This window comes from Coloeus monedula (assembly GCF_965178545.1).
Source record: "Coloeus monedula genome assembly, chromosome: 16".
NCBI lineage: Eukaryota > Metazoa > Chordata > Aves > Passeriformes > Corvidae > Coloeus > Coloeus monedula.
The window spans coordinates 1,079,761-1,100,312 of NC_138796.1; the positions used below are offsets into that span (position 1 = coordinate 1,079,761).

Sequence of the window (20,552 nt, forward strand, 5' to 3'; positions counted from 1 at the left end):
GAATTTCACATACAGACTGGGCAGTCAGTGTAGAATATCTGACTTTTTTATTTATTAACAGAGCAGTTAACATTGGAAAATGCTGTTTTGCTGAGAATAGCACATATTCACATGTGAAAACTCATGGTGAGATTTTAAAGAACTTGAGACCAGAAGAGGCACTACTGCACTGCCACCCTCCTGGCATTGTTGTCATCTTCTGTTCTACCCTACCACTTACAATGTAGTCTGAATATACAGTACCTGGTAATGACTGTACATGTGGGATAATGTGGGCATTAGAGTAAATTCTTTACGTCCTAAAGTGAAAACATAGAAAATGTTCAAGAAATTTTATCTAGAATTTTCATAGAACTAAATTCAAATTTTTCAACTTCCGTTTGATATTAAGAATTATGGTTAATTTCAAAGCATCAAATTTTCTTTGTGCTGCAAGATCCATTTTCTGTCCCTGTCTGCAACAGTAGTTGAGCAGATACTTACTCGAACTCTAACAGTAGTGTCTGGAGTTTTGTTTTACTGTTTTAGTGTGTGGAAAGGTGTAAGACAACATCTGTGTTTTTACCAAATGGAAAGAATTTCATCAGGAAATGTCTCCACTCCAAATACGTCCAGGTATTCTTTACTGCAATCAATACAGTTATTCATGGATTTCTGCTCCCCGCTCTCTCGTGGCTATATTTAACATGTGTCATTGTACTGGGCTACATCGTTGTAAGAAAGTTGTCACTGTTGTAGAGATGTGTGCTGCAGTGAGGCCAGGGCTGAACACAGCCACGCTGCTGTAGGAGCGTCTCCTGCTCCTGTAAGCATCAGCAGGGTGCTCTGTGTGCTGGCTTTCCCTGAGTTTACATTCCTGTAGTGGCTGAAGTTGGCCAGCTCAGCACATCGTCCGTGGTGTACGTTCACCACCTCACAGCTTTGCATAAATAATTGCTCAGATAATCTGTGTAGTTTGTGTAGTGCTGAAAACAATTTCCTGCTGCTGATGCCTATGGCATTATATATCTGCTTGTTGTGATGACATGTCCTCTGTTGACAGAACAGATTTATTTTATTTTTCAGGAATTTTGAGTGTTCTGAAATGAAGTGACCTTATCTTTTAAAGGTCAGTTGTTACACAGACACAATTAGGAGCATCTTGGCTGTTTTCATTGACAGGGATGAGCCCATATCACGTGTGAGAAGCAGATAGTATATTTTATTTTATTTTATTTTATTTTATTTTATTTTATTTTATTTTATTTTATTTTATTTTATTTTATTTTATTTTATTTTATTTTATTTTATTTTATTTTATTTTATTTTTTTCTCTCACTCTTCTGTTGTCTCCAATTGATTTTCTGCTGAAATGTGATGCTAGGCAGTCAAGATACAAAATTTAAAGTGAAGACTGCTCCCAAGCTGAGCTTTGGGATTTTTGGGGTACATACGTGGAGCTCACTTCATTATGGGTGCAATTACCCACAGTTTTCAAGAACTTCAGTAGAGTGCAGATCTCTGGCACCATCCAGAGGGCATTTGCCACTTTTTAGTTAAGTTCCAGCTGAATATTTGTCAACACTTGTAATTTTGAAGAGTGACACTTAGGCATACAGATGCCATTAGTTTTGAGTGAAGTTGGCTCCTTTCAAAAGCCTCAGCTGTGTGTCCTTCAGGACAGATCCCTTCACTGGGATCACCATTGCTTCCCACTTACATCACGTTGGGATGCCCTTGTTCCCCTCATGCATTTTCCCACTTAGTGGCCTGCCAGCATTACCTGCAAGAAGTTTTAGTGCTCCATTCTACAAACGCAGCATTTAAACAACAGCAAGTCTGATGTATTGCAGATTTACTCAGGAGATGCTGCCGTGCATGGGATCTGGGGTCAATGCCTGACTTAGCAGTGTGGCTTTGGGATAGGTGTCAGAGTTGTGGTGCCCTGTGTGGCTGTGCTCCCTGGGGCAAGGCAGGCGATGAGGACATGGGCCAGGCACCCTGCAGTGGATGTCAGCTGCAGAGAGCTGGGACACGTCTGAGAGGCAGCAGTGCTACAGCTTGGTTCACTTCCACAATGTTGTTGTGGTAGGATGCAGTTTACTACAGCAGAGAGCAAGGGATGGCTGAAAACTGACTTCAGCTAATACAGTGAAATTTCTACCCAGCTTTAGGTACAAATTAAGTTAATTTTTTATTGCTAACTTTTATCTCCCTGCAGTTCTGATTTAATAGGCCAATGAGGAGTTGTGATTATATTCATTTCAGGTGTCATCCCTTTAGGGTAAAGCCATATTACATGATTTTGAAAAAGAAGATAAATCTTCTTGCAGAGATTATCACAAAAGTAATGTTTGTCATTTCAGTTGCTCTGTTGCAGACAACAGATTGCAACTTGACAAGAAAATGGGGTTGCAGCCTTTTCTGAAATGCTGTCACACCTGTTTTTGTGGTAAGCATTTGAACTCCGAAAGAGCAAAAGCCCTCAGGCAAAGGAGGTACCTCTATGATATTTTGCTGAGATTGGGCTGTGGTATGAATTTGAAATATCTGGGGGTTTTTTTCCCATCAAATTGTTTTAGATTGGATTAGGTTAGAGTAATCCACTTCATAGTAATGCTGGAAATCTGTAAAACTATCTGGTAAAAAGATTCCTGATTTTCTTTGACCTTACTACAAGTGTAATGCCTTGTAAATGTGTATGAATATGCTGCCACATCTGATGAGGAAACAAAAGGTACGCCCGAGGCTTCACAAAGGCTTGGTGGCAGATCTGCAATAAGAAATCAAGACCTCATCTCTTGGCTGCCTGAATGTGCCCTCATTTTTCTGGATCCATGCAAAGAGGAGCAGGCCTACTTTGTAAGAGCAACTCGGTTCCTCATGTTTTCAACTTGATACCTAAACACTATTAACACTATTGTCTTAACCCTCCCCTCATTTTTTTTAGATGAGCTGACTAAGCCTGAAAGTGGAAGTACAACTTTCACGCTTGAAGTGACACGGTTATTGCAACAAGGATTTTACTAAATTCACAGCTGGCTGTGGTTTGCATAGTGAGCATAAATTAAACTCAGTGAGCTCTGCTGTGTTACCTCACTGACATAAAAGCTACGTCAGGCAGAAATACTTAAATGCACCCTGCAGAAATCTCAAACAAGTCCTCTCCTGCTAAGCACTCTGTGGAGGTTGGTTTAAGTTATTAATAAGTTGCTTATCCTTGTTATTTTCTGATACGTGGGCAGGCAGTTGTGATTTTGTGAGCTACACAATTCAAATTGCTCTTGGCCACAGTTTTTAATGACAGTATATAGAATATTTTAAGGAGCATGTGTGTGACCCTGAGCTGGCTTCATGGTTAAATGGCCATGGTGTGCCAGGTCATCTGTGACAAGTGGTACCACTGGCTTCCAGCTGTTGGCTGTTGTGGGGAGGGTATGAATAAGAACACATTAATTGATAGTCTGTGAGTGATCAACTTAGCTCTGTTATTTTTGTATGAAGCAAAGTAGAGAGCTTTTGCATTACGTATTGAGGTGTAGGAGGGCTTTGCTTCTTTTTAGCTGGAGATCTTTTATCACTTTCAGATTACTCTGTGGTGGCATACTTCAGACTCCTGCTCATACTGATATTCATACCTGACAGTAAAAAAGACTTGTAAATTAGGTTGCCTCTCTAACACCACTGTTTTGTTTTGCATTTGTTTATATTTTTGAGCACTAGACCAAGCAGGATGGGGTAACTCTGGTTTGCTGACTTGACTGGCCTTGCCTTTAGTTCCCTGGGGAGCGGAGCAGTGCAGAATGTCTCTCCTTCCCATGCTCCTGCATTAGTGCAGATGGCTTCCACTCCTGCCCTGAGCGTGTCTAGTTACCTTCCACTGCTCTTTGCAACTTGTTCTTGATACAGAAGTTGCCCAGAGGTTTGAGATGTGGGTATCTGCGTGGAGTTTAAGCAGTGTCTGATGTCAGCTCAGAAATATTTAAAGGTACTGTGGTGCAAAATTTTAGATCTGGTGTACATTGCATATGCGTCTGTTTCATATTGTGAATTTCAATGGCCTGTTTGTGTCTCTGTGTCCATTAAAAAGAACTTGGAAAATACTATTCAAAATGTTATGGTTACACTAAAACTGTTGGTGGCCTCCTAAAAACTGAAAAGCAAATACCTCCGTTGTTTCGTGTAGTGAAAAGAGAAAGATTTTGGCTAGTATTTTGCAAGCACTCCAGACAAAATGGTGTGTAAGCAGAGACAATGTGGCAGATGTTCAGCTGGTGTCTCCGGTTAGCTCTGTCTCAGCTGCGTTTTGAGGGTTGGCACTCTTGGGTAGCTGCTAATTTCAAGAGTTGGTCCCGGCTTTCTTTGGCGTTCAGTCAAATAACTTTTTGTCCAAGGCAAAGAAAAGCAAAGCCCGGTAACATTCATAACTGCTTTTAAAGCCTGATAATCATCATTTGTTTAACTTGGCCGACTCCCTGTGTGCTACTCGCAGTGCTGAGTGTCCCCGGGTGCCGCGGGTGGGAGCAGCCTGGCCCGGAGCCCCGTCCGTGCCGCTGTCCCCGGGCTGCTGCCGGAGCTCCGGTGCCTGCTGGCAGCCGCAGCCAGTGGCCTCCTTTCCCCAGAGTGCAAAACCTGGACACACTGCCTTGCTGCTGCCCAGAGAGAATTGCTGCTCCTCGGGGAATAACAGAGTTAGAGCCCTGGTGCTGATGCTATGGGATGCCGGCACAGCGAGTGCTTGCACTGTCAGAGCTCTCTGCCTTGCCATAACAAGGACTGATTGTGCAGGATGGAAGGATTTGCCTTCAAGACCTGTTCTTGAATTGCCATTAGAGTTTATTCATTGCCTGATACTTGTTCTTTTCCTAAGACACCATCAGCTGGCATACTTGGCCTTAAATTGGAAGGAATTAGTTTGTAGTAGATTGCTGTAAAGTGATACAATAATCTCCCTGTTCAGTAAATGTCTGATTTATATGGCATTGTTTTCCTCCCAGGATGTACATGTGAAAGTGCATTCTAATTGCTCTTACATCCCATGCAGTAAGAAAGTGGATTTTGGAGAAGTTAATACAAAAGGCAAAGTTACTGAATAGTTAAAGGGATTTATAAAGTGTTAAGCATTTTTAAAATTACACTTTTTTGGCTCTGGAGTAGGTGATCAACTCACGTTACTGAATGTAGAGGTCTCTTAAAATTTAATTTTTGTTTTTTCATGAGAAATTTAGACTTAAGTCTTTTTTACAGCCTTAACAAAGTTATTGACGGCATAAAGGGCTTGCTCTGGTAAATTCAGAGACAGGTTTTCAAAGCTGTTGTGATGCAGAATAGGAAGGAAAATAATCTAGTCCATCTGAAGTTTTGTGAGAGCATTGGTCAAAAAAACTTTGCAGTGTGTCTCCAGGTGGGAGGGGTGTGGACATCTTTAATGGTCACTTACTGCAGAGTAATGCTCTGAAGTGGAGCCTTTCATATCTGTGAGTAGAAACGGAGTGAAGGATTAAAACCTCTTAATGGTAAAGAGGCATTTTGGTTGTATCGGGGTAGTGCTGAGCACATCAGTGTTTGAATGAATGAGTCCCAGTGTTCATGAAGAGTAATGCTTCCTTTCTTCTGCAGTGAAGTACTTATTAATTACATGTTTCAAACCTTACTTTATGGTACTTTTATCTCTTCATCGGTGATCTTCTTATCTGGATGTTTCATTACTTCCAGAAAAGCACAGCCAGGGTTGATGTGAGCCAGACCACCCTGGCCTCTGCTCCTGTCCTCCTGAGGGCTGTCTGCAGGTTTTAGCTCTTAATTGCAGTACTCTGAGTCATCTCACTTCAGCATTGTAACTCCTTCTTTTTCGGGCTTTGTGTATTACTTTTCCTCAGCTAGCAATCAAAAATTCACAGGCTCATTTCCTTGCTTCCTTTTTCGGAAATGAGCTGTCTTTTTTAGCAGAACTTGAGGATAAGGCCCATGCATTACTATTTAAAGATCCTGATTAGCACATGTTGAAGAAGGTAATGAAGTTTCTTAACCTTCAGTCCATTAAAACTGATCAGAAGGACATTAATTAAATTGCTGCTTAGCTTAGAACAATGCTATTTCTTGCTTACTGAGAAAGCCCTGTCTGCAGATAGTATGAGCTCTGCTTCAGGGGGGACAGGCTTTCTCCTGGCCATTAGGGGATGAATGAATGGAGAGGATGTGTTTGGTTGCTTTCGAAGAGAGCTGTTTAAAAAGCCAGTGATTGCTATTTTAATGATCCTTTTTTTACAAACCTACCCCTTATACCCTTTCCAAAGCTGGATCTGGTGACTTGCTCTTTTTAAATTCAGATTAAAAACGTACCCAAAGTCAAATTCTGATATGATACATGATAGGCATGAGCAGTGTCAGCTCATATGTGCATACATACATGCATGATAGGGCAGGAGCAGTGTTAGCTCATATTCAAGTAGACTTATGGTTTATTTCCCCTGAAATGTTCAGTTTATTTTCAATCAAGATAGTACCAATACATGTAATGTTTTCTTTTCAAGTCTTATTAGTAGACCCTTTAAAACAAATAAAGCCATTGCCTTAGACAGAACTGAACCCTGTTGATTACATTGACAGATTTTGCTGTGGAAATTTTTTAAAACTTTTTACCTCTCTAAAAATATAATTACTCTAGGAGGGAGATAATGCTGAAAAACGGTGTTATTTTTCAAATATAGGAATCTTGTTATTTATAGTTTGAGAGGTGTTTGATATGCATTGACTTAAAGGAACTGTTGCTCTCGGAAGCTACCAGAAGAATGAGCTGGGGTGTGTTTCCTCTTAGATAAAACTGAATTTCCTATCTGCTGCCCAGCAGTCACCTGTCAGTTGCAGAATTGTTAGAATGAGAAATACTTCAGATTTTTATTTTTTTTGTCTGAAACACTTGTGTCTTGTGTAATATTGCCATTAGCAATGTAATGTTCAGTCAATTATCTGCCTCTGACAGAGCAACTGTTTATTTACGCTTTAGATCAGCGACGGTATCTTCAAGAAAAGAGATGTTGTACATGTAGCAATTTTTTTATTATTTTTTTTACTAAGCCTGGATGATCAGTCTGCACTCTTCTCAGAAGTGTTGGTTTGTTCCAGCAAGTAGGAAACTTTCCTTATGCTTGGTTAAGAACTTGCCTGCAACTTCCCACTAGTTTACAGTTTCCATGTTGATTTACTTGAGGGTATCGTGTCAGAAACTGAAGTACGTACTTCTCAGTTTTAGTTTAAAATCAAATAAGCAAATGAACAAAACCCACAGTCATAAAGAAACAAAGAATAAACCCAAACCTCTCCTCTGGGTGTTTGGGATGAACTGGCTTCATCCATTCTGCATTTAGTTCTAGGGGAGTTTTTCTGTGCAGCTGGGGACTCGAGATGCTGGGAAATCTGTAAAAGTCATTCCTGTCTTGTCACATTTTTAATTTCCACCATAGTAACTCACTGTCCCAGATCTCAGCACTGACTTGCTGGCAGAAGGTGCCCATGGCCCGTTTTTGTGGCCAAAGGCACCCTGAGTGCAGGGAAGTGAGGGCTCTGTGCCATCGTTCAGCGATCCCATCTCAGCCGGTTCCTTGACGATGCAGGAATTCCTCCCTGAGACAATGATGTGTCTGCATCCCCTCTGTCTGCATGCTCTCACGAATGCTGTGTGTTTTCTTCCACTAACTGAAAGGAAGTTGTAGTTTCACAAGGACCTACTTGGCTTTCATTGCATAAGGAAGATAATTTGTTTTGTTTTGTTTTGTTCTCTTGAAGGGGTCAGCAATTATATCATAAAAAGGATACAGCTGCAGTGATTCAAATGAATTAGTCAAAACATTTATCAAGGTACTAAAGCCACAAAATCACACAATTAGTGGTGAAGTAGTAACAGCAGATGAAAGTTTGCCTTTCAAACCTGTACAATACTGTACAGGTTTTTGATTCAGAGAAGTAGAATAGAGAGTTAAATTCTTGAGCATAGGGGTAACTCTGTAACAAAAACCTCGAGTGACCAGTGTATTTGTAAAATACGTGTTTTACAAATACACTGCATCTGCACAGTTGTAGTGAGATGTGCAAACAAGCGCTGTCCAGGCTCGGTAACTTTCTGCTGCAGTGCTCAGCCCAAGACAGACTTAGAAAGGAGCTTCTTCCTATGGAATGGTATGCTTGTGTTGTGTTTGTATTCCACAAAGCTACAGCCCTTAAAAATGCAGTCAAGGAGTCAGTAGGAGACCAAAAAGAAATGGACTGATTTCAAATAGGAAAGTTTTAAGTGCTTCTGCTCCAGTGATGTCCCTGGGTCTCTTCTAATGTGTGTTATACAGGAGCTCTGCGTCTTGAAGCAGGGTACTCTGAGGTCTGATTACTGTAGATTCAGGCCAAAGGCTGAGCCTTCATGGCCAAATTTAAATGCCTGTTTTTGTCTCAGCCATGACTATTACATGGAGGTTATATGCCTCTGTGCCACAGTATGTTGATATCCTTGTAGCATGTCTTCTGCTCTCAGCATAACCTGGGAATAGTGTAACTCGGGTCTCCTTAAGCAGCTATTGCACTTATTTAGATGCTTTATTACAGGTTCTACAGAGAGCCTGTATTAGCCTGTAAGTTCAGCCTTCAGCCTGCAGCAAATAAGATACTATGGAGGAAAACCTTTCGGCCCTGGGTTCTAGATGCAACAATAAGGTACTTGTTTATATGATTTTTCAGGCTGCATTCAGAGATGCTAAAAGTGTAGACAGATTTCAAATGATGATTTAATTGTTTACAAGTGAGTGTTTTCTGCAGCATACAAAAGAGATGAACTAATCCCCAAAGGCTTTTTGATATAACTTGAACAGATGATTTCCTGACATTGTTATATATCCTGGTTTAAGGCGATGAATAATTAGCTATTTAGGTTTAAAAAAAAAAAATACCTTGAGAACTAGATGTCAGCTGAAAAGCTGTCAGTAAATTGGGAACAGCTTTGCATGTCAAGTTGATTATAGCAATGAATAAAAGGAATTACAGGAAAATGAACCATGCAGTGTGCAGTTTTTAACTTCAGTCTCCCCACACTTTCTCCTGTCTCATTCTCCAGATTCCTAGGGTGCTTGTGATACTATCAAGCTGTGGAGTTCACTTTCACAAAATCCTTTACTGTGGACAACTTTTTCTTATTATTTACTCCTCTTCCTCAATGTGCAGTGACTTGAAACTTTACATTCGAGGATTTCCCCCTCCAGCCCCAAGTGCCATTAATAGCATCTTTTGTCTGAGTTCCTGAAATCTGGAAGGCCACTTAGGGCAGAGCTTCAGTTCCAGGCAGCTGCCTGGGATCAGGCAGGCACTCGGCCTCCCCTGCACATCCTGCGAGCTGCCAGGTTTGTCCTGCAGTAGCAGAGATCATTTTATGTTTTCCAGAGTGGATTGGATGTAACAGAGCAGTTGCTAGGTCTGAGCTGAGTGTTTGTGAGATGGTACTGAGCGAGTTGCAGTAAAGATTTGTGGGGCCTTTTATGCACAGCCAAATCCAGCCCAATGCTCTTGGTAGAAAGGGTCTATGGACATACAAGCTGATTAGGATCTTACAAATCTGTTTCATTTAAGCAGATGGGAGTGAATTAATGTTCTTTGAATTATTCAGCTTGAAAATAAAATTGTGCATCTCTATTAAGGTTATGAATTTAGATGGGCTGAAATCCTCTGACACCTCCACGAGTGGAAGCAGCACTGACTGCAGTGCAGGGAACGGAGATGCTTTGGCAGGAACTGAAGGACTTGTGTTCATGTTCTTGCATGAGCAATTGCCACGGTGGCATCTGAAGGCCAGTGCAAGATGAAGCTGCTGTAGGGCCATCTGGATGACAATTGCTGTTTACCAACACACAATACCTGTCTGATATGTAGACGTGGCAGGTTTTGTCTCTCTGTCATCGTGGTGACTGTAGTGAACCAAAGCAGTGCTGGGAGTTCCAGGAGAGAGGGGGAGCCTCTCCTGGCAGAGGCAGATGTGCTGTTCATGCAGAGGTGGCTTATTGAAAATAGATTGCAGATGGTGTGACAGCAGCACTGCACAGAAGAGGGGTTAGAGGGAAGGAAAAGAAGGAAAACTGGAAATTAAGGATGGGGATGAGAGGTTCCTCACTGACAGCTTTCCCATTCAAGCAATGAGCAGCAGTTGCTTTGCACTGGCTATTACTGTAACCCTTTCTTTTGCCTGTGCACATTTCTGGTCATATCATCAAATGTGTGATGTGGAGCAAGGTTTGAGTAAGAATGGCTTGAAATCACGGGGATTGGGTGCTGTTACTGTGTCCCATCTTAGTACAACGTGTGGGCTTCAGCTCGTCACTTGGTCGTGTTGGAAAGAAACGATGCTTTGGGGCTGCAGTGATTTTCATAGTGGTGCAGCACAAATCCAGTAGCAGCGTGCACCAGTATGGGGATTCAAACCTGAGCTCCTACAGTGTATTACGGAGTACTTGGCTGTTTATGAGGGGCTTAATAGCATCACATGAATGGATTGGTAGCTAAATGAAGGATTGACGAAGCTAATCTCTGTGAGAATCCTCTTTAATGAGTTAATGAGGTGTTCTTATGGCCTCCCTACACACACAGATGCTAATGAGAGTTTTTCTAACTTACCAAGTGATGAAACTTGGATCTGCATCCAGGCTGATAATAAAAATGATGGATAGGTTCTGTTATTTGGGAAAAATATGTTTTAGTTCTGGCATGAAAACTGCAGAAGGGAGCCAAAACTGCTGTTCTATCTGCATATTCTTGATCTTTTCCTGTAGCTTATTGATAAAACTCAAAGTCTAGTGCTAAACCCTCAGTACTTCCAAAGCTGAAAATCAGCAGCTGTACTTAAAAAAAAAAAAAAAAAAAAAAGTAAAGTATCTATTTCATCCTTCAGAGATCAGTGTTACCAAATTCTGTGTCCAAAAATTTCATTCAAAATTTTTCAAAAAGTTGTTTGTTTGGGGTATTTTTGTCATGTCTGTTGTTTTTCTGTTCGGAGTTTTTGTTTGTTTCTTTCTTTTGTTTTCTCCTCCCCTGTCATAAAGATTGGAATGTAGTAAGTTCATGCAGAGGAAGTGTCTGGTCCTAAATGGATTTATCAGGGACTTTAATCCATAAACCTACAATTTTTTAAGCTGTCTCAGGGAGATCATGAAAACACAGCTTGGTAGGATTTAAGGCACTGTGTTATTTTTAGTAGTGGGATTTTTTTTTTCCTGGCTGTGCTTGAATGGGGGGTCCCAGCCTTCCTCTTGTCAGTGCACTCCTGCATTCCTGGCATGTGCCAAGGGCTGTGTTGCTGCCACACATCTCGTTTGGCTCTTGGGCAACACAAAGTTCTGTTTATTTCCAGGGTGGCCAGTGAGGGGGAGGAGATGAGCAGTGTGTGGGGCTGTGGCCGGGCTGAGGGTGGTGGATGACAGGCAGCTGTGCCTGGACCATGTCGGACCTGCCTGCCAAGGATCTGGGGGCAGGATCCTGCTGCTGGACGTGTCCTCTTCACCTCACGGCAGCCTTGCATCCATCAGACACAATCGAGCTTTAGTGCAATCATCAGGTTTTGTTGGTGTGCTCTTTAATCCTCGTTTCAGCTCATTAATGAGTTTGTTCAATATGACCTCCCCTCAGCTCAATACAGTGCCGTTTATCATTATCGTTTGTTTACAGTCCTGCAGCCAGCTCTCAATTCCAGAGCTGTGCTTGCCCCTTCCCAAGTCTTTTTGAATTAATTTTTCAATTAGGATTTCGTGAGACACAGATGCTGTCCTAAAATCTGGAAAATATGACCTCTGCTGTGTATCCACTCCCTCTGTAACTCTATCAAAGAACAAATAAAGCAATTAAATTTGTCTGGCAGGCTTTATTCTGTATGAAGCTATACAGGCTTCTTCTCGTTCTCTTACCCTCAAGATTTTTAGCTGGATTTTCTTAACAAAGCTGATTTTTCCTTGTCTTTTCCCTTTCCCTCTGGAAAGACCCAGGGCTGTGTTCCTAGCCTCTTGGTGTCCTCAGTTTATTCTTTGGAAAGATCCTTCTCATAAGAATAGCAGGATGGAAAGGCTCAGGGCATGACCCCGGCTCTGTGCCAGGCTGTGCCCCTCTCTGGAAGGGCCCTGGGTGGTTGCAGAAGGGTTCAGGAGGGTGAAGACCTGAAGCTACTGCTCACAGCAGCATTTGATGACTCCCCAGCGTGGCTGCCACTGGACAGCGGTGCTTTGCTCTGCTTTGAGGGCAGGGACTGCGTGCGTGTCTTTTTCTGTGTGCAGTGCAAAATCTGGTGAAAATGTGCTTCCTTTTTGTTGTTGTTATTGGGGTTATGCCAACACCAGTTAAACTGGCCCACCAGCATCTCTCTCTCTCTCTTTTCCAAGTGCTTTGACATGGATTTCCAGCTCGATTACCTGCGGTAGCTGCAAGTGCAGCTTGTGCTGACTGGCTGACTTCTGCTCACAGCGTAGCAGCGCCCCACTCAACTTTGAAGCTGGCCCTGCCCTCTTCTCTTCAGCTGCTCCTCTAACTTTGGAACATGTTCCTTACTGTGCAGGCTTTAATTTTCTTCTGGTAACTTGTCTGGAAACTTCAGATGAGCCTGATCTTTGATTTTTTACAGTGTCCTGTTTCAGATAATATTCAGACAGATTGTTCTCATAACAGATGACAACTGGAGTGGTTGTCAGACAGGACATTTTTTCCCCTATAAATGCAATGCTTATGCTCTCAAGTGAATTAGTGTCTCCTTCCATGTGGGTTTTTTATGTAGATGTTTAAGACACTTGGTAACTCTATAAATACAGACTCCTCCAGCTCTATTAAAATGTTGCATAAGGACATGTGTCATTTTTTTTTTTCTCCTTTCTATCACTAGAGCTACAAATAACCTACATCCATGAGTGTAATTACTCTCAAAATCATACCCAGGCTGTACCTCCTGGGGTGCCCTCTTGGAGGTTTCCATAGCAGCATCCGCTGGGGAAGTGGGCATGAAGCTGTGGTTCACAGCAGCGAGGGCGTGTGGGGCTTTCAGAGATGAGCTGGGGCATGGGGGAAAAAGATCTTTGTCAGTAGCATCCGGTACACTTTGCCATCTCTAAACAACCCAATTCTATTGATCCATTAGATTAGAGTTCCTTGTCCTGTTACACATTAGCATTTCATGCTGAAATTCATTTGCTGCCTGAAACAAACTGTGCAGTTTGTTAGAACAGCTGAACAATGCAGCAGAGCTGTGGCTCCTGCCAGCTCTTAATAAATTATTAAGGAAAGCAGGACAGTTGGCCCTTGCTGTGAGTTGGTCAGATGTATCATTCTTAAGCAGAGATTTGGAAAGTGGTGTTGGAGCAGCTGTGCTGCGCTGAGGTGCCAAGGTTGGAAGATAAGTGAGCCTGGAGTTAATAAGTTAAAGCATTAACTGTCTGTCACTCGTACCTGTGAGACAGCTTGTCTGGCCTGGGGAGCTGACATACTCAAAATGTCAAAGCAGTGCTTGGACAGCAGCATCTCAGTGGCCAGACATATTTTACAGACATGTGGGAAAGCTCCCTGCTGCTATCAATGTGCTGCAGTTGCTGGCCCTGGATATGTTCACAGGTCTGTGCTGAGCTGGCTGCAGCAGATACTTTTCAGGTGGTAAAAGACACCGAAGATAGGAATAATTCCAGCTTCATTTGTAACTGGAACAGTATTTAATAGACAGAAGCTTCAGTGTATGGCTTAAACATTCAGTAAGATAGTATGGATTAATTTTGGGTAATGGTTTTTATGGAGGTATTAGGGAGTTCTGGGCTGTTTCTGGGCACTGACTGTTATTGCAAGGTAGGGAGAGTAGGTGTTGCTGCTGCTTAGGTTCTGTAAATGGCTACATTCTTCTGTACAACTCCGGCAGACAAGAGAACAGATTTATCTTTACTGAAAAGCAAGGAATTAGCAGGTTCTTAGATTTAACTGAGCTGCTCTTCTACTGCTGGATAAGCATGTGATTGTTCATTTGTTACTGCTGCTTGCCTTCTTACCTCGTCCCTTACTTCTGTCTCTTCCTTCCTATTCTCCTGCTCCTGGCATTGCTGGGCACCTCTCTGCTGCACTGGCACAGCTCTCCTTGCTTCGTGGCATGAGCTGACTGAAAGGACTGATTCAGCTGTAAAGTGACATAGAACAAATCAATAAAACTATAAAAGAACTTAACAAGCCAGTGCCCCTGTGTGTCTCAGGGTCCAGCTGCACAAAACATGGAAAACCTGCTGCAGTGCAAGTGCTGAGGTTCCGGGGTGACTGGGACTGCTGCTGGGGGCCACTGCCTTGTGCCAAGCCACACACAGAGCAGTGCTGCCTCCAGGGATGGAGAGAGGTGACTAGAAATGAGTGAAAATTGTCCATCAAGTATAAAAAAATCATTTGAAGTTCCTGGCTCACTGACCAAAGGTGAACAGAGCAGTGTGGGAACTAAAGGTGAGCAGTCCAGAGGTGATGGGAGGGGCAGCGAGCAGGAGCTTTGTCTGCTGGAGCAAGCCCAGTGCAGCCAGCAGCACTCGGAGTCTGAGCCCTGGGCTCTCCTGCAGTCAGGCTTAGGTCGTGTGTGATTGGATTGAAGCAATTCAAACCTGGTGTCTTTTGAAGCCGCTGGAAAAACATCTTTTGTGGCATGGGGGAGAGATGTCTTGTGGTCAAGGTCCTAGACTTTGCAGGTTTCTCTCCTATTTCCCATGTGACTTTGGAATACTTGGTTTATTCGTCTGTACCTCAGTTCCTCCGAGCCTTCCTGTCCTTTAGTTTTGTTTTGGGAAGGTTGCAATGTGTTTGAAAACATGTCTGTTTTCTTTATGGGAGTGAGATGTTAACCCATCATGAAAAACACAGTAGCCAAACCCCAGAGCAGAGCTGCTGTTCTCAGTGTCACCTTTCAATAGTAAACAGTCTCACCCTGATCCGTCTTTAAAGGTGATCAATGTGTCAGGCTGTTTATACAGCACTGTCATAGTGTTTACTCTCCAATTCCACTACAGATTTCATTTCATCACAAGCACTGGAGATTAATGATTCATAGCACTTGAAAAATGGCAGTCTGAAATTTCAGATGGGATGATTGCTGACGTCCCCTGGGGTTTAGTTATCACAACTCTTGTGATTCTGTGTCAGGCTGCTGAAACCTGCTAGAATTAAAGTGGAACATACACAGACCAACCAAAACTTTGCTTGGCATGCTGCCAGTTATTCCGCTGGTTTTTCCTAAGTGTTTCCATGTGATAATTTGCTCTCTTACCTTTCGTTAGCAGCTAATAGTCAGTGAGAGCCGGCAGGTTGGACAAAGCAGAGGTTGTACCTTTAAGAAAACCAGTGTGTACCCTCATCCTTCACATGTGGGCTATTGCTGTGCACATTGTCATCCATAACCATGCACAGGAGCTGGAGGAGAGCTCTGGGATTTACCCAAATGTGACATTTACTTGGCACTAGTGATAGGCAGATGATTTTAAGAACATGCCTCTTTCTGCAGTAAGAGTGAGTCTTTCTTTTAAGTTGCTGACTTTGAGCTTGAATTTTAAAACTATTTTTTGCAGGTGAAAATCCAATTTGGCTATATTTATGTCCTCCCACCTTCTTTGCCCTCCTCAGCTTCCTTATTGCTTTGCTTAAAGAGGAGAATTGGATTCGCTGCAGCTGTGTTTTGGGGACCCTCAGGTCAGCTCCAAGAGCTGTGCTGAGTGTGGTACCTGTAACTGCACGGGTGAAGCAAGAAAGCAGAGTGGGCAGTCGGGAATGGGGTGAAAGAAAACACCTCTGTGCAAGGCAGAGGTGGCATCCAGAGGCACCCCAGCCAAGTTTCACAGTCAGTGGAGTGCAGGCTGAGGCAGCAATGTTGTACTGTGTGAACTGCAGTTGGGAGAAAGCTTTGGGTTTTTCCTCTCACCATCTCTAGCAATTGTGCAAAAAAGTGTGAGCTGGGGGAGGAGCTTACCTGGTTTGTTCCTACTCTTGCCCCTAAAAGCCAAGCTTCATTTTCCTCTCAGGTAATTTGTAAGTGGAGGTGACATTTGAGTTGTGTTCTAATGATGGGGCAGAACAGTCCCCCTTGCAGTGCTGCACAGTGGTGGCAGCATAAGTGAATACAACTTACCACAGCCAAAATGAGGGGGAAAATAAACAGGAAAAACTGTAGGTCACAGGCCCATGCTGATACAGCATGTTCCACATGGTGAAATAATGCCATTCAAAACCTGGTTTATATTTACAGCTTTCATTGGGCCAGGAAGCTTTGGAAATTAGTAATTACCATAAGAAATCCATTCTATTCAGGAGATACTGGACTGAGTTTGTCTAGCCTTTAAGGAATCTGAAGCCTTCTCTGTTACAGGAATCCCCTGATCTTTCCAGGATGTTTTATACATTCAGTAGTAGCTACTTCCTCTTATGGAAATATTGCCATTTGGAAGGGAACAGTACATGTTGAAAAAGCTTTTGTCTGCAATCAAATTGGCACTGACTGAGAAAATCCAGATGATCTCCCAAGGGGGAGCCTGTGCAGCTGAGCTGTTCTTTGTTACAGCAGTATTCTGCTTGTTGTATTTAAACACACTCTGTATTCTATCTGCCCCACACACCTGCTAATGTTGTGAGCCTCCTGCTATGATATAAATGTGAGTGGGACAATGGAGGACAACATTGTGACCAGACTAGCATTGCTTAAGAGTCCAGCTGCAAAATGGATGCATTTGTCCCTGCTAAGTCTGTATGAGAAGAGCTGCAAGTGTTGCCATCATTTGTTTTAGAGTAAGGCTGCCCAAGGACAAGAGTCCTCTCACCTGCAGATGATTTTTCCCTCTTCTAGCTTAGCTGATAACATGATACTTGGATTTCATTGAGGTTTCTCAGTTTCCTTCCAGTCTTGGTGTCAGATAATATCTACTACATCTGTGTCCTGATGGTACTCTGGTGCTAAATGCAACCTTTCATCAGCCTGTTCTAAGTTAGCAGTGGGACAGAGGTAATCATGGGCTTTTTCACCTGTGCACACTGTGCTGCCTGACCCATGACTTGCTGAGTGGGGGAAAAGTGTGTCAAGGCTTTCAAGGCCAATTTCCTCCTTAAGCTTTTTTTCCTGGGTTGATAGCTTGTTTCTTCATTAGTGTATTTATGGTGATTGTTAAAACAAAAGCTGCTTTATAGGCATAATTAAAAGTAAAAGGAATATATTGTTTCTTGGAGGAAGCCCACTTTTTTTTTTTTTTTTTTTTTTTTTTTTTTTCATTCTATTCTGTGATTTAGCCAAAATGAGAATCACAATGGCTCAAAACTCAGAATTAGTCTCAGGAGCCTGATAATCTCATAGACGAGAATTTTCTAAACTAAAAGTGTCTAATTGAGACAGATGTGATGGATTTAAGAGAGAGCACCATTGACCTGGTTCTGCTCTGTTAGGCTTTCCAATTAAACAGGATGTGGAGAGCAAGACCTTGCAGAGTAATACCTGGACCAGCAAGACTGAGGTTTTAAATGTTCCTTATACTTTAAAAGATGTGCTTTTAAAGATTTTTCTTGAGTGCTAATCCCAGAACACTAATGATGGGATTTCCTACAGGGATGTTATCTCTTGCTAACCTTTTAATTAACAGGCTAAATAGACGATTTTGTGCTTTTGTGTTTAGAAGTTCTTTAATGAGGTTTGAATCCTCTGGCCAAGCTAAGCTAAGAGTTCAGGTTTTGACACCAAGGAAGATGCCAGACTGCAGAAAATGTACAGTGCACGTGCATTATAATGTGCAGAGCTGGAGAGGAGCGTTCATTAGGAAGAAATTTAATGGAAAACAAAATAACCACAGCTAACTGCAGCTGTTGGGAGGAAAAATTTTGCCAAGGATGTGGCCAACCCTTTCACCATCAAGTCTTGATCAGCTTTCTGAAAAAGTCCTAATGCCTTGAAATTACAGGAGCACCAGTCAAATATTGATCTGATCCAAAACCAGTCAGCTGTAATCTAAGAATTGTAAAAGAGCATCAAATCAAAGATGTGAGGGCCTGCACATGGCCTTTTGGTATACTCCTGTTACTGCAACTTTTTTTGCTCATCCAAATATTGTAGAGGTTCTGTAAATTCTGTGTGATTTCCAGATGTCTGGAAAAGTGGTAAATCTTAAAAGAAAATTAAAAAATAATCCTGCCATCCTTGTTGAAGCAGGTGTGTTTGTCCCTGATATCACTACTTTAGACCACTAACAGCTCAGAACACTTCTCTTCCACTATTCCAGAGTAATGGCTCTTTCTGTCTGCTCTCTTTGTAGATTGAACCTCCTAGTCCCTACACCAGCTTGGAGACTCAGGTTAGTACTACCCCCCATCCCACTTCTTTCTGAAAGAGAGGGCTGGGCTGGTGTTGCCCACCATATTTATGGTATCTACCCCTGCTGGTGTCCCTGGAGAGGGTGCAGGTGTAGCAGCCATAGCAGTAGCTCCTGGCATGACTGGCTGGGCAAGGAGAGAGCCAGATTCCTGACAGGAAACAGTAGGTGCAGATGGTGAGGAAGGACCTGGCGTGAAGCTGGACGACAGCAGAACTGACTTGTATGTGTTGGAAGAGAGGACACAGCCTTCCAGGCAGAGTGAGCATCCTTTCACGGTGTTCTCATTTCTTTTTGTACACTTTTTGTACACTCCCAGCATTTTCCCAATCCCTGCTGCTGGTCTGTTACTCTCAAACTCTTGTGCTGCTGATTTTTTCTTTAGACATTACAATGAATGGTAATGAATCTGTGGAGCTGCCTGGCACCAGAAGGTCAAAGTGACAGAAGGGATTTTACAAAGTCACTGATGCTTTGATTTGTGTTTTCTAACAAGGCAGCATCATTGATTTCCATTCTCGCTGATCTTTGGGAGACTGTGAGGGCTATGGAACTTGCATACTGAAGATGAGTGTTTATTCAGGACACATTGCCAATGCCCCTGAGTTACGGCATAAATATTTCTACCTTTGTCTTCTGCTGGCCTTTCTCTGGGGAAAGCTTTTGACTGGTTTGTTATTTGTTTCAACAAGCCTACTACATCTATTTTATGGACCTCTCTTCAGAGCCAAGTCCTTGTGAGTCAAAACTGGCAAGGAAGGATCACACAGAGTTTGTTATACACAGTGGCATTGTAAAGCGGTATCAAAACACAGTGCATATAATAAAGTACTGATCTGTGCATGAGGTAGAACTAGAAAGATACAGTAATAATGAAGACTTACTTGTGATGCTGCTTTTTTCCCCCAACACCCCCCTGCAATTTTCTCTTCCTCAGGTTATGCTGGGAATAGACCTCAATGGCATAAATAGCTTTTGTATAGCAAAGTGATATAAAGTGTTAATTCCCTTTCTGGGATGGAGAAGCATAGCACAGAAAACAAAAATGCACAAAGAATTTCTTACAAACAGTCAGATAATAATTGGATAAATACACACATGCACAGCTGTGTTTTACATGCAGCAGTTTCCAGGTCTAGTTACAGTAATTTTGTAGCCAGGGCAGCTTTGAAGTGGCTATGCCCACTTCCATGGAGCACACTGAGAGTTGTGTCTGTTTCTGTAGTTGCTTACTCCCTTGTGTCCTGGAGCCCCCAGCACAAGGAGAACCTACTCCTGGAACTGTTGTTCCCCATGCACAGAGTGGGACGAGTTATGTGTAAGATTCACCTGCCTGGGCTGCTGCACAGATCACGGGCATTGCTCACATTCACCTTCCTCCTCCTCTGACTGCCCTGTGTGACAGCCTTGTTGATGCAGCTGTGCAGTCCCTGGAGTGTGGCTCCTTGTCAGCATTCCCAGCATCACTCCATGAGGAATTAATGGGGCTGTAGGCTGACAGTAAAAGTGTATCAGTACCTGGTAAATCCCGTGGAGATATGGAGGTCTGTGTCACCTGCTCCCGTGTTTCTGGTTGGGAAAATGACTGCAGCTGGATGGATTGTAGTGCTGAAGCCAAAGCGAGATTTAAAAGAAAAAGACACCAATGTTTGATTGTCTTGCCTTACAGCAGTGTTTATTGCCACAGCTGATGACAATGCTGAGGCAGTGGGCAGTCTGTCAGCTCTCACTCCCAGAGCTGCTAGCTGGACATTTGTGGAAGTGGTAGAATTTGTCTGAAAACATGTTTCTGTGGGAAATTAAGGAAGAAAGCTGATAGTCTTGGACTACTTGAAATTTTCCCTGTATTTCCTCTTCAGGGAAAAGAAACCAAAATTGTGACTTGCTGGTATGGACCCTTGTTGGTACTGGTGGGAAATGTGTGGTTCAGTGTCATGTCCAGGGCTGAAAATCCTGTGCTGGCCCCGGGCGAACAGGTGCCTTTGGCCATGCAAAGGGTGTGTCCCACATGCACCAGCTCCTCCCCCTCCCCTCCAGCACCTTCTTGTGGCATCCCAGTCACGATGACAGGGACAGCCTGCAGATGCTAAGAGAGGTGGCAGAGAAATTTTCCTATTTTTACAGCCGCCTGTGAAAGTCTCCTTTCTCACGCTAACCAGCTGGGAAAGTGGTCTGTGTTTTGTAAACTATCTCACAGGTGCACAAGCTGTTTGTGCCTTT

The 20,552-nt window shown here is 42.8% G+C and overlaps 1 protein-coding gene across 1 annotated transcript in view; it reads left to right on the plus strand.

The window, feature by feature from the left end:
* Positions 1-20,552, plus strand: part of XYLT1 (xylosyltransferase 1) — a gene marked incomplete at both ends in the record, with an annotated part of 162,060 nt that overhangs the window by 23,104 nt on the left and 118,404 nt on the right. The window contains one exon of the mRNA XM_082292544.1: positions 18,276-18,314. Coding sequence (XP_082148670.1) covers positions 18,276-18,314 — 39 coding nt within the window. The remainder of the gene's footprint in view (positions 1-18,275; positions 18,315-20,552) is intronic.